This window comes from Struthio camelus, chromosome 2 (genome assembly GCF_040807025.1).
Source record: "Struthio camelus isolate bStrCam1 chromosome 2, bStrCam1.hap1, whole genome shotgun sequence".
Taxonomy (NCBI): Eukaryota; Metazoa; Chordata; class Aves; order Struthioniformes; family Struthionidae; genus Struthio; species Struthio camelus.
Genome location: NC_090943.1, coordinates 6072234 through 6096757, shown reverse-complemented (window position 1 = coordinate 6096757; position 24524 = coordinate 6072234). Strand labels below are relative to the sequence as shown.

The following is a 24524-nucleotide window of genomic DNA, read 5'->3' as shown; positions in this document are numbered from 1 at the left end:
TGGGTGGTGTGAATTCTCCTCAGCGGAGGGAAAGTCACAAAGGTGGAGTTTGAGCCTTCATGGGCACTGGGGAGTCCTGCCCTCAGCCAGGGCTTCTCTCCGTGAGGGTTCTCTGCTGGGTAATAATGTACCAGATGTGAAGGAAATAGCACATAAAAGCTGAGCTTTCATCAGGCCGTACTCTTCTGTGGGTTCTCTGATGTCTAATAAGCACCTGGCACAACCTTAGTGCAATTTGTTCAAAGGAATCAGGCTCCATCTGTTCTGCTGTGCCTGGGATGGTGTGTTTCTCTCCTGGATTATGAATGCCTTTTCAGATGCTTTTTCAGACTCCAGGCTGTAAAGTCATTCCTCAGCTGTGTCAGCAGTTGAGTGTCCACGGTGGCAGGGAGCAGTCTCTAGACAAGCTGAGATCTTGAACCTTTGGAGCTGCCAGCACCAAATGTTACACCCTGGCAGTTTTCCTTTCAAATGTGAAGACTGCGACCATGCCACAGTGTATGGGCAAAATATGGGCTGCAGAAGTGGTCCCTGGGGCATGCCAAATTGACTATACTGCTGAAAAACTTCCTCACAAGAAGTGATTGCTAGGGGAGGGAAATAACAACTACATTTGCAAAGGAAGAAGGCTGTAAATTTCCAGTGTGGAAATGGCCTCTCTCTCTTTGGAAAGCAGAATCAAAGCTAACTGGGGTGGGCAGACAAGCCATATTTCTGGAAGGGTAATTACAGTACAGTGCTGGCTTCCAATCTGGGCTTGTCTCAGGCTGTTTAACGTAACCTGGAATTACAGAGCAGCACAATTTCTCATTTGAAATTTGATGATGTTTAATTACAGCCTGAGATTTCAGATTTAGTCTTTTCTTCATTGGGTTTGCTTGGCAGCACGGGCTTGCGCAGAACTTCCTTAAACGTCAGAAGTGTTCTCCACATCTGTGAGCACAGAAAGCAAAGAGTAAATAAATGAGGAAGAAGTGCTGAGACCCTGCCTTGTCCCCCCACAGTAGTCAATTGCCATGCATTGTATCTTTTCCAGTCTCTGAAGCTCTTAGAGCAAGTAAAGAATGAGTAAGATTTTTGAAGTGTTTTATTGAGAAATGATAGAAATTATAAGATAGACATTATAAGATAGACATTATACAGAATTATATAAAAATTACATGTAGAAATTATTTAGAAATAGCATTAGAAGTATTGCAAGCAAAAATCTTACTAGTTTCAAGTGGAGTTTGTTCAGCTTGTGATATGGTGGAATTGACTGTGATAGCAAGGGACTGGGTTTAGTGGCTTGTATGTCCTTTCCAGCCTTACATTCCTACAAAGGATAAAACCCCTTGATATTTAAAAAGTACTTCTGATGTTCTTCTACATACAGTTGGATCTTACTAAGCATCAAATTCAATCCTGCAACAAGTTGACATAGGTTATTTAGCAAATACTGCAGGTATATGTGCCCAGGATGATTTTAGAGCAAAAAAGGCAGGGGACTTTTCATGTGTGAAGCCATCTGCGTTGATTCTGGGGTTTATGTATGAGCTTTTCTTCTGGTTGGGAATCATTCATCCCAAATTTTGTGTGCTTTTCTGTTGTGAGCAAGTACAAGGGATAGCCCCTAAATATTTTTGGTCATCCCTTTTTGGTTTCTAGTAGAAAGGTGATAATTCGGTCTGGCATGTCCAGGGAAGAAGCAGGTTCTCTCCAGATGTACACAGGAATGGGAACAACTTCCTTCTAGTCTACTCAGGCCCAAGTAGGGTCTTTCTAGTAAAAGGAAGACCCACAACCAGGGCCAAAAAATGATGGTTTTATCAGACAATAAGAATTTGGGGTGAACTGTTTAGTTCATACAGCTTCTGCTAATCCAAGGGGATCCAGATGCATGTGGAGTTCAGATCATTTTGAGAATGAACACTGTTGTCTGCTGAGGTCCGGACAGTCTGCGGTCTTGGTTTGCTCTCTCCACCATTCCCCCTCGCAGAGCCAGGGCCAGCTGTGAGCCTCTGCTCTTCACAGAGCAGATCTCCCTTCTCTGATTTCCCTTCTACGTTGCTCAGCCTCTCTGAGATGAATATAAGAGGAAAGCATCCTCCATTTGGAGACAGGACCCAGGCATACTCTTCTGTGGATACCTTTTATGGCCCATATATTGCTTTCCAGAGCAGATTAGCCTTCGGATACATGCATGTCTTCTGGGTGCTCATGATCCATGGAAATGACCTCAGACTTAAAAAAAAAAAAAAAAAAAAAAAGCTTTTGTGCAGTAGTTAGAGCAAAAGAAGTGGTTTCTGCACACAGTTAGTGTTAGTCAGCCCTACAGCTCACCTCTGGCCAAGGCAGGTTGGGTTTCCTCTTGGCTCACTGGAGTTGAACATTACTTAGGCCTATTTCCTTAAGGCCTGGCAGTGCAGGGAAGAGGAGGTGCAGAGGGGTAGGGAATTAACAGATGGCACATTGGTCAGCATTGTGCTGACCAATGCTCAGGACGCTCAGGGAAGTGTAGCTCTTGGATGCACTGTACTCCGCCCTAGGGCGGATGATATTGTGCTCCTGGCACAGCATCCCTGTGGGAGGTTGTGCGGAAGAGCTGAGGTGCTGTGACTTCTTGCCTTGCCTCCATGCACAGCATCTTTCTCGTGTGCTTGCAGGACTTTTGAGGAGGCAGAATCCCAGGTTCACCATGGCAATGATGGGATTTCACTTTAATAGAGTAACTGGACGTGTCCGGAGCATGACGTACCTCTGGAGCAAAGCAGGGGTATATTTCACTGCACAGGATACTGTGTGGTTGGGCTGCGGACCTTTTCTTCCAGATAATGAAAGTTCTTCATAACTTGAACTTGGGCTTCTAGGAAGAACCAGTCCAAGCCAGACCCTGGTTCAGAGCAAGAGGCACAAATTATGGATCCAGTTCCATAGTGTAAGTTTGTTGATAGCAAAACTAATTTAGGAGGTTTAGGCTGTGTTTTTCCACCCATCTGCAGGCAGTGACCACCTGCTAGGCCGGGCCAGTTGTTTGTGGGGCTTGCTCTTAAACGTGTTAGGCCCCCCACCAACCAAACATTGGCATACTTGGTGGGGGTGTCCCTGGGAGCTGGGGGAAATGTAACCTCTCTTTATTTTGATTTCTATGTCTACAAAAGAGGAATACTAATATTTACCAGGTTCAGAGGCATGCCACAGGAAGTCATTGCTTGACACCTGCCAAGATTTTTGAAGACAGAAAATTCAACTTTAAAGGAGAGAAAAACAGCATTTGCATACAGTTTACTCTTATTTCTAAGTTCACAGACATAAATATTTGGTTTGAAGGTTGCGTCTGCAACTACTAAGGTTGTCGGTTAGTGTTTCTTCTGGGGGAATTTTGAAGTGCCTAGTTATGGTACTATATCCATCAGCTGGTATTTGCAAGCTCTGAGTTTTATTCTGATCAACATTCAGATTGGGCATTTTTTTAAATGTCTTTTTTAGAATGAGTTTGAAGCAATGTCTCCTATGCAAGACATAGAAGGTTACATCTATGGAGATCTAGTTGTTACTTGGATGATTTTTCTGTATTAAAAATAGGAGGCTTTTCTGGAAGACCTTCCTCATTTGACAGTTAAAGCAAATTAAAGAAAGGTAGTTCCTTGCTGCAAAAAGAGACTTTTATGTTCGTTAAAATTCCAACATATCTGAATTACCTGACATTATTTTCCCAAAAAACCAACAGAACATGAGAAACCCAGTTCGGTTTGACTGACATCACACAAAAAAGCTCATTTGTTACAGCAATTGATCCAGATCCGTAATAGCTTGAGTATATTATAAACTGAGCTCTTAGAAATTATTGTCACAGTACAATAGATCTATGTATTTTACAAGGGTAAGCCAAGACCCCGCAAAGTTTGGTTTGATTATGCTTATAAAAAAAATTCTTAAGAAATATAGGTAGAAATCCATAAAAAATACGGAAGTCGAAGGTGAGTCCAAAAATTAATGTGAATGCTTCTTTTGGAGACTCCTTGTTCGGTGTTTAACTTGTTATACTCAATATTGACCAAATCCATAACAATCTGTTTTACCTTCCTGGGAGCTCTTTTCATCCCTCATCTATCCCCTTTTAACAGTTTGGAACAAAATGTACTTTCTGTCATAAAAGAAAAATAAGACTGCTTTGTGATTTGGCTGCGGCCAAAAACTCCTACAGGGTAAACAGAGTTGATCTAGCTTTGGCCAGATGGTGAAAAGCTTCTCCAAGGTTGGGATTGCTCATATTACAGAGCATGTTGCTGCTGCCAAACCACCATTTTGCCCTTTCAAAGCAGAAGGCAAGATGATGCAAGATATTCAGCGGTAGCATGCTGATTTACAGCAGCTGGGGAGGTGGTTCAGAGTCTTCAGAAGGGATTTTCCCCCCTGTGGGTTAAGCGTGAGGTATTTAGACTAGGCACTGGCCTGGAAAGATTTCCTTACATCATCCTGCAGCTGGATTCATAGTTGCCTGCGGAAAGCTGATAAAAACAAAGACAACAAGATGAGCTTGAAGGAGCTCAAGAACTTCCTGAAAGAAGTGAACATTGAAGTCGATGACTATCATGCCAAGAAGATTTTTCAGGTAAAGACAACAAGCAGATGAAGTACTTGCTGTTGGTGGAGGTCATGGTTTCCCATAGCTTTCAACTTTGGATGGAGACCTAAGCTAAAATGAACTCTTAACATCTTTTTTTGCACCGAGGAAGGACTCAGGCTTTTTGGTGCTCAACAGGTTCCCACTAACAATTAAGTTAGGCCAGTGCAGTGCTTTTGATGAAGGTATCTTTCTTTTTTGACGCAGATATCTTTGATGGAGGTCTTTTCTCTTTACCATTGAAGTCCCTTTTTACCAAGGTTGCGAGAGAGATGGGGTACAAACATGAAAAAAAGAAAAAAGCAAAGTGCAAATGCAGTTTGAGTAGCAGATGTTTCAGTAGTTTTGCATGTCATGACCACATGACAATGCTTGGGCCCATCTGAAATCAGAGGGGGTTACAGTTGTGAACCCAGATCCTTACCTTCTCAGAGGAGGAAGATGACAAGTGACTGATATAAACAGAAAGAAAGTGTAAATTAGAAAAATCATGATAGAATCATGATAGATATATGGCATTGCACACAGGCCTGGATCAGTCTGGTTGCTCTAATAGCCCAAGGCATATTTAATCTGCTCAGGGTATACACTTCTAATTTCTTGAGATTCAGCTTGCTGGCTGAGCCTACGGGAAGATAATGGAAGGGATGACAGTTTCTCAGCTGTTAAGTTTTTAGTGTCTCTCTAAATGAGCCTTCCTGCCAAGGTAAGATAAACTATCTGGATAAATTCCAAATTTTCACCACATCTAAAGGAGGATTTGAATTCATGGGTGGGTAGTTTCTGAGATGATTTTCTAATCAGTGGTAAACATGTGAGTGGTAAACAGAACTCTAGGCAGGAGTTCTGTTCCTTCCTGCAAGCAGGTAGTAGGGTAGGTTGGGAAGGTTTCATTAAGACCTCTTCCCAGGGGAGGAACTCGTTTCCTAAATCTTGCTCTATGGAAGTCTCTCTCTCTCTCTCTCTCAATCCGGTAACTGTGCAAGGGTTTAGGGGGAAGGTCGCCGGTAAATCTTTTAATAATTTTCCCTTGCAAAATCCTCCAGATGAACTACTTGCTGTGGCTGGTATATCTTGTCCTTTCTTCCTTCTTTAGGAGACCCTGAAAGAACGACAGTCAGGTTGGAAGTCCTCTGTTTGAGTTAGATGTTTCCAGTGCAGATGTCTAAGTTGGAAGTGGTCACTTTATGCTTCTTTTTCAGTCTGTGTAGGTCAAGCCAATAAAGGTCAGTGATACTGGGGCACAATTCACCTCTTTCTGTTGGAGACATCTCATACAACAGATGCATCTCTCCCTACATCTCCAAACATCGAGCATCTAAAAACTCACCTTTGTCTTGGAGGCACAGTCTCCTCTTTGTTCAGCAAACTTCTTTTGCTGTTTCAATATTTAGAAGGTAGCTCTAGGAGTGGAAACTTGATGAGGAGAAATCCAAAAAGTTACTAAGCCCTCATTCCTCCTATCTAAATGCAGGCAGCTAACTGAAGTACCCTCATTAGACGTGTAATTGTTCTAATCTTCCTGTACAGACAGTAGAAACAGAAGCATTTCTGGAGATTAGTTCAGATCTCTTGTTACCTGAATTGCCTCCAGGGAGTATCTCTCTCCATTTGACCACTGGGTTAGCCTAAGGCAATTGTGTTCCTAGTTTGTGTACTACCTAAACTTAGATGGGATGAGAGACTTTATAGTGTCTTATGACAACGATCTTCTTTTCTCTGAGTTTTTTCTTCATGTAGTCACAGGAAGGAAGGATGATCAAGTATTTGCTATAGGGCATGTTCCCACATTATTCTTGCTTTCCATCATATTACTCTGTGTCCATGTATAGGTTTTAGGCATGCCTGAGTAGGACATATGCAATGCAAACAGGAACTACACAAAGCTTCTCTAGTTGCTCAGGCATTTCAAACTGAATGTTCATTCTGGTGCATCAGAAAGGTTCTGGCTCCTTCTGGCAAGCCAAAGCTAATTGAGGCCTCATGGTTTATGACGCACACAAATGAGGTGAAACAGGATTTTGGGTTGAGGTTCTCTTTCTAAGTTGGAACTCTTTCAACACAAGCAGAAACAGCCTGGTTTTACATAGTGCATCTGATCCATCCTGCAATGTGACTATGATGGCAGTGCAATTATCCTATTGTTATCAAGACCTTTAATGGTCACTAATGACCAAAATTCCCAAGGCCCATCACTTACAGTGCCAGCCTCTGAGGAGCAGCATCATATTATTTTCCCAGTCCTGTCTTAAAGAAAAGAACATCTGTCATTCATTGGATCCCTGCAGTTTCCAGCAGTCTATTTCCCTCTTTCTTTTCCTTCTTCATTCACTAAACATCGTGCTCTGCTTGGGCTGTGAGATCTGCCAGATCTACAGCAGAGGATGGTGCAGTCATGGAATGCAGCAAGGAAAGGATGGTTCCGGGAGTGCTCAAACTTATTTTGAAGTTGCCCGTAGCACTGAGCATTTCACAGGTTGTCCCCTCCCTGAGAGGAACCTATAGCTTTTACCTAGTATATTCTGAAAACTGAACAACAAGCGGAAATCTTTGCCATTGGTTCAGCTGGTGGGACGCAATGCATCGTGATCATTTTGTTTGGTTTTATAAGTGGGCTGTAAACTGCCACTGAAGCATTCCAGTAGTGTCATTCCAGAGGGAGAAACAGTCTTTCATTATCATCTTGCTTGGGGGATGGCCAAGGCTGCTGTGGCCAGCGGTGAGGTCATCAGCAGGGTTAGGCTGAGATTAGTACAAAGACTGGTTAAACGAAAGCATGCATTTTGTACGTAAAACCCAGGGCTATAGCTCTATCTGTCATGATAGATCAAAGATTAAGGCTCTTTCAACTTTACTTACTAGATTTTTAGAGCAGGGTCTCCATCAATAGTTTAAGATGTATTGAGTTAAATGTTTTTGTATATTCCTCCATCTCTTGGTCTCTTGATGTTTGCTTTGTGCTGAGGTTGTCAGGAGCTTTCCTTTTAACTTTTTGTTTGCATAGCACCTAGTGTAGTGGAGCTCGGGGCCGTGCCTGGCGCCCCTTGGCACGCTGACGATGTGAGTAAATAAAAATAATTGTAACTGTGCTATGACTTGGGCTTGTCAATGAGAACCATTGACCAATTGCTTCTTCTTCACTGCCCAGTAACTTTGTCCAATTATTTTGTGTTCTGCGTTGTGTAGCCCTGGTGCAGATTACGGCTGGCATATGCCAGAAGGAAAGAAGGTTTTCACTCCTTCTCCCCTCTACGTTTACAGCACTGTGACAAGTCCAAAACAGAGGCTTTGGAGGATGAGGAGATAGAGGAATTTTACAAGATACTGACAGAGAGGGAGGAAATAGACAAAATCTTCCAAAAGTATGCAGATGCGGAAGGGTTCATGTCCTGCCAGAACCTGGTGAGGTTCCTCTATGAGATGCAGCAAGAAGAAGACGCTGTTGTTGCTGCTCCTGCCTTAATTCAGAGATATGAGCCCAATGAAAGAGGTAGGTTGGAACCCTGGCTGGTTTGGGTCAAAACTTTACCTCCTTACTGAGCTCTGAATTGCTTTCCTGTTGCTTTCTTCTGCAGCCATGTGTATGTTTCTCCTAGCTGCTGTTGCTGAAAGACCAGTCTTATAGGGAAACATTAGCAGCTCTAGAAGAGGCGGCCACAAAAAAGCAAAGGAAATTTCTCTATTCTCCTTCAGCTTAGGTACATTGATTAGCAAGAAAGGGATTGATAACGAGGTGATGAGAGGGCACTGAAATCCCTGTGGCAAAGGCTCTGATGACCTATTTAAAAGATCTCAGGTGGCTTTACAAGGTTAAGTAGGTAGCAATGTTTCTGCTCTCCAGAAGCAGGAATAGAGGCCAGTCTTTTTGAATGCAGGCAGGTGGTGAGGTCTCTGAGTAAAGAGCCAAGAAAGTGACTTCTCTTTAGGAGAACAAACACAGAACTGTCTTTGTGCTCAGAAATTAAATGAATAGCCAGTCTGGGACAGATTGAAGGACATGTTCAAGACACCATCGCAACATCATAGACTCTTTCTACATTTTCCTAGTACACCTTCAGGAGAGGGACAATGCTACTTTATAGATGTCAGATGTGGAGACTGGACTGGGATCTAGTTCCATCCTTCAAGATGGGGAGATTCCCTTTTCTCCTCAAAATGTGCTCATTCTGTATTTACTCTCTTTGCAAATCATATATTCATTGGATCTAGGTGGGATTTATCTGGCCATATTTAGACATATGACAATTTCTCTATGTGGACATGAGGGGAACTTGAAGATCTCAAAAGGAGATGTTTGTACTGTAAATCTCTAGAGAAGGATTAGTTAAGTGCTGTTTTTGGCATTTTTTAGGTCTTATCAAGTGTTATGCTTGTAAAGGGGTTTTAAAAGCATTTTCAGGCAGATGAGGATGTCATCATCACCTGAACAGCATCAGCATCTTTACTAATAGCTGAATGTCTGGGGAGCACATTTTGCCTCTGAGATCCTCTGGAGATCAGCAGGCATCTGCAGGCAGAGTTATAAGCTTGGTGAAGATGGAACAACCTGGAGGTGTCAAATTTTCACTGTGGGGCTTGTGTCAATTTATCTGGCAGCCAAGAGAGGTAACGCCATGACCAAGGATGGTTTCCTGATGTACCTGCTGTCTGATGATGGAAATATATTCAATTCGTCTCACAGTAAAGTTTACCAGGATATGACTCAACCTCTCAGTCACTACTTGGTGTCATCCTCACACAATACCTATCTCATGGAAGACCAACTGACAGGTCCAAGCAGCACAGAGGCCTATATCAGGTAACATTTGTGTGTGTGCGCACGTGTGCATGTGTGGTCACAAGATGCATTTATACTGTAGATACAAAAGGACCAAGAAGCAATCTCTAACCCTGAGACCAAGTAGTATGCACTGGTTTGTGTTCATATTAAGGTGAGCTGTTTGTAGACCAGGTTGGCCACGTAAGCATTACATAGCACTTTATCCTGAGTCTCCTCTGGGCCCCGCGTGGTGTCCTTTTGACTATAAGGCATACAATTACTATATATTTTTTTTCCATTTTAAAATATCTACAATAATATGGAGATTGGATTGCAGCCCTGTAGCATGGTGCTTTCCAAGTGTGAAGCTGAGGGAGTCTATTGTATGCCACATAATATGACATGGGATCGTGTGTGCTGGGGGTTTATAAGCTGCAAAGACTTCTGGGATAGAGCTGGAAGACTGCGTAGGGAATGAAAGGAGCCAAAAATGATGCATATTACCATAATGTTAATGATCCATATTGCCTTTTGGGAGTAGTCCCTGGCATGAACTATCCCTAGGACCACGCTGAGGTTTATCTTGGAGAAAGCTGGCTGGAGCGATCCAAAAAACGGGCTGGGATGTGAGCTAATGAGGCAGTGCGGGTGATCAGAAAGCTTCTGCATGGTTCCTTTTTAGCAGTTTAGATGCTCCCACAGCATCCCTGGACAGAATATTAGGAGTTGCCTACTTCTGACTTCAATGACAAATGCTGTGTCTGACAGCTAGTGGCCAGATGTTTGCGATGGCCTCCATTAACTTGCACAACCCTCTTCCCTTCCTTCTGTTGGGATCTATACACTGCACTGTTAAAAGTTTCCCTATAAGCAACCTGATGACCGTGGTTCTGCCTTTGCTTATTACTTATCTGATTCTCAGGAAACAATGGCTGTCTAGAGTCATAAATTTAAAAGTAGCAGAGAATGAAATTTGACACCAGTTGCTTTTTCATTAGCTGTATCAATTGTTCTTGCAGTATCCAAAAAATTACGGGATTACATTTTGGCTATAAGTAAAGATTGCCGTGATTCTTATTGCAATGAGTCACAGGAGATGTGTTATCTGAAACGTACACACGGTTACTGTAAAAGAGACAAAATGACCTTCTAGAGAGATAGCGCCATATAGGGGGACTTACATTTGAAAGGAAATGAAAATGCAAGTGTAGATATTTACAGGCAGGACTTTCCAAAGGGAAATTCAGTCTATAGACTCAGTTTGGCACGTTGGCTCTCAGCAATGTCCCCAGCTGTCATTGCAGAGTTCTCACAGATCCCTCCCTGACAGCTCTGAGGATTCGTCCCCCATGTCTTATCGGATCTAGTTGAAGGAGGCACATCATCAGGCTCTGTGAGCTGGCTTCTAAGGCTGACTTTGACCTACTGTCTTTCTTCCAGTGCATCATCTCTTCATTTTCTCTTCATGATTTTTGGGCGCAGTCTTTGAGCACAGACACGAGTGTTCTTTCTCACGTGGCATTCACTATGTCTCCTTTTCTGCCAGTTACCTTGGACTTTCATGGCCTCTATTCTCAGATCCTCTGTGTACTTTCCTTGCTTGGCCTTGAGCTCTCTTCACTGACTCTGAGCTCTCCTGATTCCACAGTTTCTCCATCTGCTTTCCCCTTTTTCCAAGATCCTCTTTTCTCCCTGCATCCCCAAGCTCCTCGTCAGCCTTCCCAGGAAATAACCTGTGCCTGATACAGCCTCATTGTGAAACGGAGGGGAAGGTTTAAAACCCAACCACTTCCGTTCTTTGTTTCCAGAGCCCTCACCAAAGGCTGCCGCTGTGTGGAACTGGATTGCTGGGATGGCCCTAACTCAGAGCCCGTCATTTATCATGGCTACACTCTCACCTCCAAGATCCTCTTCAGTGATGTCATTAAGGCCATCAAGAACTATGCTTTCAAAGTAAGGACAAGGGAACTTGGACCCTCTCAGATTTCTCATATTGCACAGTTCAAGACTGATAGCATGTCTCTGCCCTCGCAGCAGAGACCATTTAAAAAAAAAAGTCTACACCTTAGTGTTTCTCATGGGTAGAAGACATATGCTTCTGGCTGGGCATCCATATTCTGTCTTCTTCAGAGATCCATTTCTGGGAGTCATGGTTAGGCAGCACGCTGTCGGGTGCCGAGTGTGAATCTGTACCAGCACCAACTGGACCCTGGGCCCCACTGCAATGAAAATAATGGCCGAATATCTTGAACAACTACTTATGTAGTGGAAAGTGCTAACAGGCCTATGATTTGCTTGATTTTTATGTCTCAGGTTACATCCCTAGCTTAGGAGAACTCAAGTGCATCTGCATTGGAGGGACACATGTGAAGGACTGCTTCTATCCTGGATTAAAAGGAATGAGCGGATCTGGAGTCTTATATGGCAGTGTTGAGCCAGCAGCCTTCACAAAACTTTGGGTCTGCCCAGACCCACTGGGTTTTTCTACTATTTTCCTTCAACACAATTGAGCTGAGACCCATACCAAGTTTCCTTTAGGGCTGCAGTGACAATGGCAATGTCTTCAGCAAATGTCTAGGAGGTTACAGGGAACCAGATTAGGCCTGTGCCTGAAAGGAGGAAGTGTTCAGCTGCACGAAATCTTGGTCACCTAAGGATCTGAGCAAACCTAGTGATTTACAAAGCCTCCCTTCCCGGTCCTTGCTCCGTGGTAGGGAGGTGCTCATACCCACAGTGCAGATGGAGAACGGTGGCCCCGGGAGCCTCGTCAAAGTGCGTTAGGAAGTCTGTGGCAGGCAGCCCAACCCAGCGCACTGCCCTGTACATGGGCTTGGCATTTTTGGAAGGCATCAACAGAGATCTGAGTAGCTACACTGCAGCTAAATATGTCATTTTTAATAAATGCGCATTTTAAAGGAATCCTAAGCACTGCTATTGACACTTTAGTTTCAAGAGAAAACTTGCCATTTAAAACTTCTAGCAGCACTGGGGTTTGTAATAACTGCTGTAGATTGGTGAATTTGCAGATTTCACCGATGATGGATGTTGCTGTCTTGTTCTAGACCTCACCATACCCTGTCATCATCTCCCTGGAGAACCACTGCAGCCTTGACCAGCAGAAGGTCATGGCTCAGCACATGACAACGATCCTGCAGGACATGCTCTTGGTCGCACCGATTGACGGAAACAAATCCCACTTCCCTTCCCCAGAGGTGAGCAAGGCCACTGTAGCACTTCCTGCTCTCTGAGGGTGGGACGAGAGACAGGTCTATCTTCTTGCTCGGCCTTTGGGTCACCAAGTGGGGGAGAATATTCCCGAGGCTGGAGGGAGGTGTCCTCGCAGAGGAACAGAGCTTCCTGAGGGTAGCAGTGGAACAAGAAAGAGGAGTACCTAGAAATGGCCAGTGCACATCAAGCTCTGTCGCTCTTTGCTTGCTGTGTAAGGTCTCAGAGGAGACATCCCTGAAGCACTGAGGACATTCCTTGTCCATTTACTAAGGCCAGGCAATGCGCTTACTCCTCTGAGGAGGTTGCTTTTGTGGGTTGTCACAGGGCAGCTGAGTACTGAGGATCTGTCTCACGTCAGCTCACCGCACCCCAAAGCTGAATATGACCTTCTTCAGGCTAATTATCTGAAGCACGGTTAGGTTATTGCACGTGCAGGGAAGATTAGCTGTGGGTACAAGCTGTGGGCAGAAGGAGAGATATAGCCCTCAACAGGATTCTACTGCTATAAAATTATTAGCTGAAAATTAGACAAAAATTGATATGAAAAAAAAATTGTTAAAAAAAAAAAACACAATGTACCATTTGCCTGTTTCCACCCTTTAGGCTTTTTTTTTTTTCTTTTGTTCTCTGCTAGGCACTTTGCAGAACCAGGCTTGTGTGAAAGTAGTTGCAGTTCCCTTTAAATTGCATTCCTTTATTACAGAAATGATTTGCCAAAAAAATAGACAAGAATGCCTAGCCGGAGCTCGAAGGAATTTGTGGGTGGGATAAAGGTGGTAGTCAGCAGGGGAGAAAGGGGAGGGAAATGAGCCCCCCCAAAATGTTTTCTGTATTTGTTCTCCCTCTCTCTTTTTTCTCTTTTCTCTTTCTGACCTTCTCCTTTTGTTTGGGAGTGTCGCGCCCTACTTGATACAATGCCTAACACAGAAGGAAGCTGATCTGAGTTGGTCCCTAGGCACCAACTCAGTGCAATAAATAGGATGAATCATAATTTTTAATACTGTTGCTTCAGCAAGACCTTTACACTGACACAGACTAGTTGCCTCCTTTTAAGCAGTGACTCTCCCAGGGTAAGGATACACCCAGCATGGAGACAGATCTCTGCAGGCTATTACTGAGTTGGAAAATCAAAGCATTAAGTGTCACCTCCTGGCTTGTTATTTATCCTCAGTGCAGGATAAGTGCAGGAAAGCTGCTGACAACTTTTCAAAGCACTGTTAATGCTTTGTAGGCCAGGGGAATAATGTAGAAAAGGAAAGGAGAAACACCAGGGAGAGAAACGTGTGATATGTGTAAGGGAATGACCTCAGCCTTCTGAAGATGCTTTTCCCATTCTTCTTCTGCTCCTCTGCTTACCCAGATGGACATGTTGCTCCAGCTGGAACAAAAGGGCCCGGATTTACCTTAGTGAATGGATCTGGGCTAATATGCTCCGGTGGAGGAATTGATCCATTTAGTTTAAAAAGACAAAAATTGCCAGTGTAGCAAAAACAATACTTTTTCCTCTGGTACTTTTCCTCTGCCTGACTGCCATGTGAAGTAGAAGAGTGTGAAGGGCTGAATTGCTGACTGTTCATGGAAAGTACATTGAACCTGAAACACTACGGGGAAAAAAACAACAAAAATCTTTGGGATTTTCCACTTCCTTGTAAAGCTGGCACGGGGAAAGCCTGAGAAAATGTAATTTTTTTTTTTTTTTTTCTTAGAAAAAGGGTGGGATCTGCCACTGGGAAGAGGGCTGTAAAGCTGTAAATAGAAGCAGACAAAGCACTGCTGCAGAGTGTGTTAGCAGGGCAATATCAGTAATTAAAGGAAGATTGGCATGGTTTGGATTCACACTGAATCTCACTGCAGCCCAGGGCAGCCATCTGATTTATTAGGGTCTGTGCACGAATGGAGGGTTGAGCTGCACAGAGGTATCCAAATAGCTCCCTAAAACCCACTGTCTTTACATCCCAATAACAAAATTGAGGTCTATATGGTGAAAGGCCAAAAGCCACAGAAAAGCTACAGAAAAGCTTTGGGGCAGTGCCAGGGACCTAGGGGAGAGCTGCTCCAACTCCTGCTGATGACTGCCTGTTGCAGGCCTTTCTGCCCCAGCCCAGCTCTGCACAGGGATCTGCCAGTGCTCTTTCCCCGCATCCTTACTTTCCAGCTAGAAATGAGACAGAAAACAGCACTAGAATGAGATTAAAACAGCTGCCAACATTGAATGCAGCTTCCAACACAATGGACATGTCCAAGAGCCCTCTACCCTTTGTTACTGGACTTTCTTGTTCACAATGAGGGTGGCTCATGGACTTAGCAGACCTGCCTTGGTGGGGTGACCATGTGCTCCCCACTCTGGAGCCCTGGTGTAGTGACCTCAGAAGGGCTCTATCTGCCCTTCCCCTCATAGAAAGGCTTCTGGCTGCAGCCACCGACATCCCATACCTCCACCGTCCCACCAGCCGTCCCATCAATCATGTCCATTGCTGCTTCTGGTGCCCCCATTCAGCATTGCTTTGAGCCACTTAGCTCAGGATCTGGTTCTAGTGTAATAGCGCCATTGTAAGGCTCAGCACAACCCATCTGAACACCGAAGTCGCTGCCCTGTCCTGTGCTGCACTCATGGCAATGAAGCAAATCAGTCATGTCTACAGTGCATCTTCTTGGCTGAAATCTTTGAGTTGTATTTCTCTCAAATGTCTCAAAACCTCCTTTGATATTTGATAATGTGTTTCTTTCTTTTTTCTGATGCCTCTTCCCGTGTTCTGGTATTAAACCCTCATCCTCGTTGTTAAACCCTGCAGCACTGCAGCCTAAAGCTGGCCTGAAAAACATCCATAGATGGGGATGTGGTATGAAGTAGCGCATCTGGTCTACATATCTCCTTATAAGAACATGAACTTGTTCATCTTCACAGCTTCCCTGAAGTCTAGGGAGATTAATTTTTTGTACTGAGAGTGAGGTGTAAGGTGGCACTGCTCAGATACTGTATATCCATGGACCTGAGCAAGTCACTTTGGGCTCCCTTTGAGAGCTAGTTAATACAACCAGGGGAGTCTGAGGCGCGGTTCACCTCCTCCTGACTTGTTGTCTAAACAGGCCAAATGATTCACATCCCGTAAGTGTTTAGTTCTCTCTGTTGACTCTAAAGGAGGTGTCGAAAGCACAGAAAGTTTGGTGAGGTAGATCCGGTTAACAAACCTCCACTCCCACCAAGATTAAAGTTGGAAATCGTGCCTTGCCATAGGAATGTGGCTTACAGGTTGCCATTAGGGGTGAGATACTTTCAGGCAGGATAAACACATGTGTGCAGATCTTTTAAAATAGTCTGCTCTTAGCAGCTCTGCTGCTTCTGATAAAATAAACAGTGCTTTGATTTAAGATGGTTGCCACGTCTCAAACCCTAGACTCCCAAAGGGAGCAAAGCTTGGTGTCAGAATCGTTGCACTGGCAGAGCCGAGCTTGCTCAGCATGCAGTAAAAAAGGTGGGTGAGCAGAGGAGCTGTGCTTGTGGAGAACTAAAGTAATAGGACTTAAAAGGGTAATATAAGAAAGGGCAAGAATTGCCCCTGTTCCAGCAGCCACCATACTATGCGTTCTTGGTCCGGTGTCCAAGTGTAGCTATTCCCATTGTCTTAGATTGTATTTGACCTTGCGCTTGCCACAGGCAGTAGGAATAGCTTTATGGTCTACATGGAGAATATTTGCTAAGTATTTTGGGAATGCGCGTATTTCTTCCTGAGACAAAGGCTCTGCTCAACAGAGCTGAACTGATGTCTTTCCCCTCAGGCTGAGTTAGGTCAGAAATACTTAATATCACATGAAGGAAAACCAAGAGAGCTAGAATGAGTGTTTGTGCTTGTGGCTGTGTGTATTTATTGGTTTAAAACCTCATTAAAGGAGGTAAGCACAGAAATTTAGGACTTTGCTTCCTGCCACCTACATTAAATGAAAGAGGACAATGCTTAGCACTAGCAGCTTCTGCAGGGTGGATTTGGTGCAATGCTGCTGTAGAACAGCACCTTCTGTAGGAAATGGAGATGTTTTGGGATCTGTTTTGGGATGAATCTGTTTTGGGGATTCAATCTGTTTTGGGATGAATCTCACCCTTCTGAAAGGAGATGGAAAGAAAACCAGTAAGCTAATGCATCTTCTCTTGGATCTGGTGGCACATAGACTGCTCTCCCTCAGAGGCATGGTGGAAGTCACCTGCACTGGGGAATATTAAACCTTTGCGATGCAACAGGACTCCAGAGGGGAACAAACTCCTTAGATTTCAAGGCCAGAGGGGACCACTGTAATCACTGCATTGAGCATCCTGTCTAACAGCCCAGGCTGACCGGTGTGCCTGGTTAGGAGCAGCACTGAGGACCCACTGCTGGCAGCCCTGGTACGTGCTGTGGTCAGGGGCCGAGATGAAGGCCACCTTGCTGTGCCATCGCTGCTGATGTTACTCAGCCAGCTAGGGTGGGTCTGTGCCGGAAATTACACCTCCCACTTGCTGAACAGATAGTCTGTCCTGAATTGTAATAGCTTAAGAAGGGTTAGTATTCCATTCGGTAACAGTGAATCAAGCAATCTGCCCCAAACACTTTTTAATCCCTAGTTTTTTACCCCTGCGCCATGATATGAGGCGTGGTACAGTTATTGAAACATCCCTTAGGGAACGTTAGAAAGCAGAAGCAGAGAGTAATAGCGTATAGCAGGGTGCTGTCTACAGCCTACAAAGGAGCAGCAGTGCTTCTCTGGGTCCCCCCACCAACACAATCCCCCAGGCCAGCCTATTCAAAGTGTTGAACGGAGCCTGAAAATTTGCACAGAGCTACATTCTGACTGCCAGTGGGTGTTGTGGAAGGACAGAGAGGAGCTGGATCCTGGGAGCAGGGAGTATGGGATGTGGGTGCAATCCACAGACTGGAGGTTTTGAAGTGAAACTTGAAGATGAGCCATTATATCTCCCATCTGCGCATGTGAAGAAGCAAGGCAAAACTCTGCCTAGAAGAGGGCTGAGGAGCTGAGCTGGCTGAGGATTGTCTGGATGTGGGGAGGAGAATGCTGCTCTGCTTTGAATGCCCCTTTCGGCCTTTTTTCCCATCCTTTTTTCCCAGTCAGTCGGTGCCCAGTAATCGGTAGCCTCCTCCCAGATGCCTTTGTGCAGCTTTTGAGTGACAGGAAAAGTGCCCCAATGTAAACACATCTTTTGTGGTAGCTGAAGGAAAATGCTCTTGGCTGCTTCTACAGGTGCCGGGGTCATATTTCAGCGTAAATCAAACTTTATGCACAGCTTGGCTGGGCAACGAGGAGTGAGGCTGATCTGCTGAAACGTGATGCAATTTGCTTGCACCCACAAAAAGGGAAAAGCGTTCTTCAAAAATCTGTGTTACTTTTTTAACAAAGATCCTTGGTTTTCCACAGCCCTGTCATTTGAGAGCAGTGGGGCTTGTTTCTTTTGCTGTGGTGAAAGGGGCAAATATAGGATGTCACTGAGAGAAGGGCGAACGTGTTGCACAAAGACTGAGGCTAATTCTGAGATTGCATTTTGCTGGAATAAGTAACACTCTCCTTAGCCAGGAGTGCCAAAAGCATCCATATGCCAGTGGGAATCACAGCAGACCTCACACTGACTTCACTGGAAGCAGCAGGGTGTAGGAGTGCTCCTGGGCCAAATTAACTGATTTTGGGGCATACTCCATTCCCTTGGAGATGGCCTCTGGGCAGTCACCCTATTCTGTATTACTCTCTGCTGCCAGTATTGCTGCTACCTCATTTGGGATCAGAGTCCGCCCTCTGAAGGGTTCAGCCTTCCTTCTGCAGTCAGATCCGGTGCAAGTGCTGGGCCACAGTGGTGACATGCTCGTATGCAGGCACCATGTGCTATCGGTGTGTTCCTGGCGCTGGAGTCATACTGCTTTTCCACTTCACCTGAAGGTTTCATGTAGATATTGAAAGAGGCTGGAGCGAGCTGATTCAGTGCAAGAAATGTGTTCCTTGGATTAGGCAGGCAGCCAGCTGTGTGACACTGGCATGTGCTGATCTATGCAGGCTGAGCACCTATCACCCAAGGTTTTGTTTTGCTTAAAGGCAGCCTGGCTGAGCTGAGCAAAAGCTTCAGGGCTCCCCTTGAACTTGTGAATGTGAGGAGAAAGTAAATCCCCTACAGCTCCTCTCCAGTAGGGTACCAGGCATTCATAGTCACTCGAAGGCCTTCTGTTGTTTACTGCCCAGTGCCACTTCTCAGCAGCTGATCTCTAGGGCCATTGCTGCTAAAATGTCTTCTAAGCCCCTAAGTGTTGCCAGGGTTATTTGCTTGTGTCCCGCCATGGGAGCAGTGACAGAGGAGCTCCTCACAGAAGAGGAGACATATTTGGGAAGGTTCTGATTTGGGAACATTGCCCTAGGTTGTCAGCACCCTCAGGTTTCACCTACAAGCTCCCACACGTATTAAAATGCTATATGTGCTAGGCACAAGGCACCTGTCCAGAACTTAATGGGCCTCTCCCCGTTAAGCAGCCTAGTGATGCACAGGGCTGTACTGCTTCAATCCCTGCATAGATCTCAGTTTCCCAAGTTGTGTGGTGTTTATATGCATACATTGCAGAGGCTGGTTTATATCCAAGCAGAGGGTCAGTAACGATGCTATGAATAGCTCCCATGAGTCCTGACCTCCAGACTTGGCCTTGTTCACTGAGCTACATTCAATTTTGAAAAAATAATACATTTTTATGGCCTTTAATAGCACTGATGTTTAGGTCATCTTGCTGACGGGATGGATGGTCTGTACCAGAGGGGAATCAATGGGCTATTTGGGGTTTTCAGACTCATGACTTGTGGTTTCAGGGGCTGGCCAGAGGCAGGGCAAAGCCTCAGCAGAAGAACGGACCTACTTGTTATCTGTATCTGTGGATGATAATCAGTGATTGATGAAACTCTAAAGGTCCTTGGCCCTAATTAAAGCTCAGAAGCTGGTATTCCTTGCTCCTTTAGAGCAGGACATAATCTTTTCTAACCGCCAGCTGTTTTGTCGATGTTTTCTTGTGCAGCAATTAAAAGGGAAGATCCTTGTGAAAGGGAAGAAGCTGAGCAGGCAAGAGGACCCCACTGGAACAAATGGGAACAATAACTTGGAGGCTGAGGATGTCTCTGATGAAGACGAAGCAGCTGAAATGGAAGATGAATCTGTAAAGACCGAAGTAGAGCAGAAGGGAAAGGTGAGTCAAAAACATAACTGAGTCCCTGAACAGAGAAGATCCGAAGAGGGAGAAAGACCTATAAGCTAGATCTTTGCCTGTTGCAGAAGGCTTTGAAGTTCTGAGGAAATCCCATCTTTTTGCCTATTTCATTCCTTGAAATATGGAATGACAAACCACTTTCTAGGTGGACTTTGTGCCATGCCTGAAGAAAAAAAATAACAGAAATATACTTTTAGTCTGGTCCCAGTTAAGCCAGCTTCCAGTATGATTTCAGCAACTCAGCTAGGAATAGGGTAGGGTGAATCACTGAAAGCATTGCAGCTAAGGGTCCTGGTCCTTGCTCAGCTTAATGATCTCTGTCCCGGAAACAAGCACGGAGATCTCACAGAGCCATCCAATCATGAAGGTTGGCTTCTTGTCCTAAAACAAGGTGGGAGGTTTGTTTGCCTTGGGCAGACCCTGTAGCATTTATGGAAGCAGAAGGGGAAAACATGTGTGCTCCATCTCTGTCTCATTCCCAGACATCCGTGTATCAGGGGACCATCATGACATTGCTCCCTACCAGAAACTGGTGTGTATCTGCTCACGCTTTGGGAGATACCTGTACGCTCATTGGTCACGTTTTACTGGCTGTGTAGGGGGGAAAGAGCTACAGAGCTATGGGGAAAGGGTGGAAGGCTGCCTTCTGCTATTTCTGGAGGGGAAAGGCTGGCCTTCACACCAGTGTTTCACTCCCGCATGTGAAGACACTCATTTTTTCAGCCTGCATGTCACTATGAAAGTCATATGCCTTATGGCATATGACAGATTCATAGATGGCATAAATGTATTCAGTCCCGCTGATGTCAAAGCTGCTTGGCATTGCCTCCAGATCTGGTCTGCTCTATGATTTCCCTTGCTGATTCAGTCATTCTTTAAGGGGGTTATTTCATTCTTTGATCTGTAGTCAACAGTGTGTATTATTTTGAAGTTTATCATTTTCTTTACTTGTCTCTGATGGAAGCTCACGGCTCTTGCTTAACTCTTGCACCAATGAATGTGGCAGTGGAGTAGTGGGAATCAGAGCATCGTGCAAACAACTTGGCGTCTTCTTATTTGAAGGCAAACAGGCCCAAGCTCCATGGAGGCCCAAGCATCATTTCTTTCTCCTTATTTTCAGGTCTGCATGCTTGGCACCATGACAAAATGGAAGGCCATTGCTAAAGCTTAGTCGTAAAGCTTAGCTACTGGAGAAAGCCATTGGCGCTGAAATACAAGTAATCGTGCAGAAAGCATTAGAAAGGGTATCCCACCAACACAGTGAGAGAATCCATCTGGAGGACATCATGCAACAAGGGTGCTGAAATAGCAGAGCATCTGCTATATGAAATCCTTTCTTAGCTCACCATTACAGGCTAGATGAGTTACTCCCGCATTTGCAGCCCTAATCACTTCTGAGCCCAATAGACAAGCTATAAAATCCGTTCACGTAACAACATATAAATAAATGTAGAAGGAGTGACGACTCAGATGATAGAGTGAAATACTCTGGATGGTAACACTTGGGAAGCCGGTGTTATCATCGGACAGGCCGGTGTATGGACTGGTGAAACATGCCAGTGGTGTTTCCAACTGATGCTCCTAGTGGAGGGATTATCACTTTCCACGGAGGGAAAGGGGTATGGCAAAGGCAGCCTGCCCCTTTTCCACTGTCCCTCTGCATAGGGGTGCCACTGAGTGTTGATACTGGGCATCCTTTTCAGTTGGAGAGGTTGGAGAAGAGAAGCCCCAGGGATCCTAGACGTGATATGATGAGCGTTTCTGAGCAGGACTGTAGAAACTCCCCACAGACCCCTTCATTTCTTGTTTTTAGAGTGACACCTTGAAGCTCGCCAAGGAGCTGTCAGACACAGTTGTCTACTGCAAGAGTGTCCATTTCAATGGCTTTGGGGACCCCAGTCACCCTCGGGCTTTCTACGAGATGTCATCGTTCTCAGAGAGCAAAGCTCTGAAGCTAGCTCAGGAGTCTGGTACGTACTTTCTGTCTTGGCAAAAGGCTGTCCTCTGCCCCCGTCCCCCATAAAGGGACAGCTAGCTGTAGTCAAGCATGGGGAGGTGGCATTCCCAAAGATTTAGGCTGTACTCTCTTCAGCCATGCATGTTATGATGAGAAACAGTGGGAATAACTTTTAAGTTGTAGAAGCTATTACCAAGAAGGGCATTTTATCCAGGCAGCTCGTATACAGCCAGACCCTCCAGTAGTTTATGCAGCATTAAGAAGAGATAAATGTGGCCCCCATCACTGAAAGGGACGTTTTCTTCTTTTTTCTATAGGAAACAATTTTATTCATCACAACATCAGGCACCTGAGTCGGATCTACCCTGCAGGCTGGAGGACAGATTCCTCCAACTATAACCCTGTCGATTTGTGGAACGTCGGATGCCAGATTGGTGGGTGCAACGGGGAGGTGTGAGAGGGTGAACCTGGCCAGGTCACTCATGACCTGGTGTCGTGGGGCTTCGACTGAGGTAGACGTGTGATCTCAAGCCACTTGCTGTCAAGACAGGCTCAGTGGTCACTAGGATAAATCAGCTCTTCAGTCGGTGCTCACTGACTTTTCATAGGCCATTTACTGGCCTACCTTATTACTGTTAGGAGAATCTTTTGTGCAAATTAAGGAGCGCATCCCTGCGGAAGCACAATTATTGCCATTTAACATAGAAGGGCCAGGGGGAGCCAGAAGATACAATGCCTTATCCAAGAGCATGCAGAAATCTGTGGCAGGACTGGAAACAAAACTCAAATCTCTCAAGCCCTAGGGCAGGACCATAACCATAAGGGGCAAGCTACAGTCTGAGCTTTTCCTATAGTCAAAGCAGCATGTCTAATCTGCTCCTGGGACATTGAAACCCCGACAGCATATAGATGTCTTTGAGATGTTATGAAAACAAGGATCCGGAAGCCTGTTAAGTGAAGCATGTTGCAGCTCTCATCCAGGAAACCTGGTGCAGTGATAAGGGGTGGGCTAGCAGCTGGCATCCTGGGCTTTCTTCTGTGCAGATGCTGGAGACCTTCCAGCTGTGCCTATGCAGCCCTGATAGGTGAGAGAAGCAGCAGATGTGGGGCTCCCTGTCCCCCAGCCGTGTGGACCTGCACAGGCTGCATGTGCCTGATAGCAGGTGAAATTGGTGGGATCTTGCAGGCTTTGTGGGTAGCGCCTATGGGCCTGTCTGCCAGCAATGAGTCTGGCTTCAGGAGGGTCCCTGGAAGGCGATGTTGCATCTCTCGGGGTATACTGAGGCTGGATCTATGCGCCTTAAACTCAGGCAATCCAACATATGGGCACCCAAAATAAGAAGCCCTGAGTACTTTCAGTAGAATCAATATACCGCAGTTATTAAAGCCTGTGCAGAAGTAGGGGAGTGGCTGAAAATGCTTTTAGCCTTCAAGTGCCTAGGACCCAGGACCAGGATAGACTGTCAGCTGTCCTGGAGCCTTCTTTGAGATGGCTAAGAGGTTATCACTGTACTTGAGATGTCAGTGGAGTATGGAGTAGGCACCGGAGTCCATATCTCTCCCTATGTGATATTAGTGAGACCGTTCCCAGAGCCTGAATCCAGTTTTGACATCCACACTTTTAAAAGGATGTTGGTAAATTGAAAAGGGTACAAAAAATCTGCCTGGTATTAGGAGATCAGTGAGCCTCTATCTGTTTTGGGCAAGTGATAATAAAAAGGTCATTTGATCACAGTTTCTGTACTCTTGCATGAAGAGTTCAGATAGTGAAGAGCTCGCCAGTCTAACCAGCCCTAAGGATGGCAAAAGGCAGTTGGTGTGTTTGGAAAGGAGGCTTCACAGTGAGGCTAAGCCATCAGACAGACAGTTTGAGAAGGACCGACTGGATTCACTGCAGTAGATGACTCCTTCAGCGTAGAAATGAATGGGTTTATTTGAAAGATGAGGTTATTCAACCAGATGATGTAATTTCAATGCAGGATGCTCTTTGACCCTGTGGCAGGCAGGAGGACAACCGGGATGGCTGTAATAGCTCCTTTTGCCTTTAACAGGGCTGAATGTGAGAAATCCTCAGGGGGAGAAGGCTGCGAGGGGTGGAGTGTATCACTGCTCTGTGCGGCATGGAAAAGCCAATGTTTACATCCATGAAGTGCAATTTTGGGTAAATAAAATGAGTATAAAAAGACTCCCATTCATTTACTTGAAAGTGACTGAATTTATTTATTTATGTTGCAGTTGCCCTAAATTTCCAGACAGCAGGCACAGAAATGGATGTCTACCAGGGTCGGTTCCAGGACAATGGGTTTTCTGGGTATGTCTTAAAGCCGGAATTCCTCCGGGATGAGCAAACCAAATTCAATCCAAAATCCATCACAGAAGGAGCATGGGAGACAAGGAAGAAACTTCTGCTTAAAGTAAGAATAGAATTTGGAAAATTGTATCACTAGAACCCGCCTTGGGGGGCTGTAGGTTGTACCTTCCCTTTCTGCTGGTCCCACCTGGGCAACGTTATTCTGACCCCACTGATTTCCCACAGTCAGAGTCTCTACTTCAGTCCTGCGTGAGCTCCCATCCTCTAGGATCTCATCCACATGTTTAACATTTGGCACCAAGATAGGTCAAGGACAGTATCTATTGTACAGGAAGACACAGGCATCGTACAGCAAGCAGTCAGCAAACAGTTACCTCTGCTCTTTCCAAGTACAAGTATCCTCTGATCATTGCGGGGAAGAGTTGGAGAAACTCCCTATTCCCTGC

General features: G+C 45.1%; 1 protein-coding gene across 5 annotated transcripts in view; it reads left to right on the top strand.

Moving 5' to 3' along the window:
* The window catches only part of PLCD1 (phospholipase C delta 1), a 77125-nt gene that overhangs the window by 42614 nt on the left and 9987 nt on the right, over positions 1–24524 (top strand). For all 5 annotated transcript variants that reach the window (XM_009685195.2, XM_009685196.2, XM_009685197.2 and 2 more), the window contains exons 4-12: positions 4465–4594; positions 7868–8096; positions 9203–9404; positions 11174–11318; positions 12428–12577; positions 19622–19789; positions 21624–21780; positions 22085–22201; positions 24003–24181. In XM_009685195.2, coding sequence (XP_009683490.2) covers positions 4465–4594; positions 7868–8096; positions 9203–9404; positions 11174–11318; positions 12428–12577; positions 19622–19789; positions 21624–21780; positions 22085–22201; positions 24003–24181 — 1477 coding nt within the window. The remainder of the gene's footprint in view (positions 1–4464; positions 4595–7867; positions 8097–9202; positions 9405–11173; positions 11319–12427; positions 12578–19621; positions 19790–21623; positions 21781–22084; positions 22202–24002; positions 24182–24524) is intronic.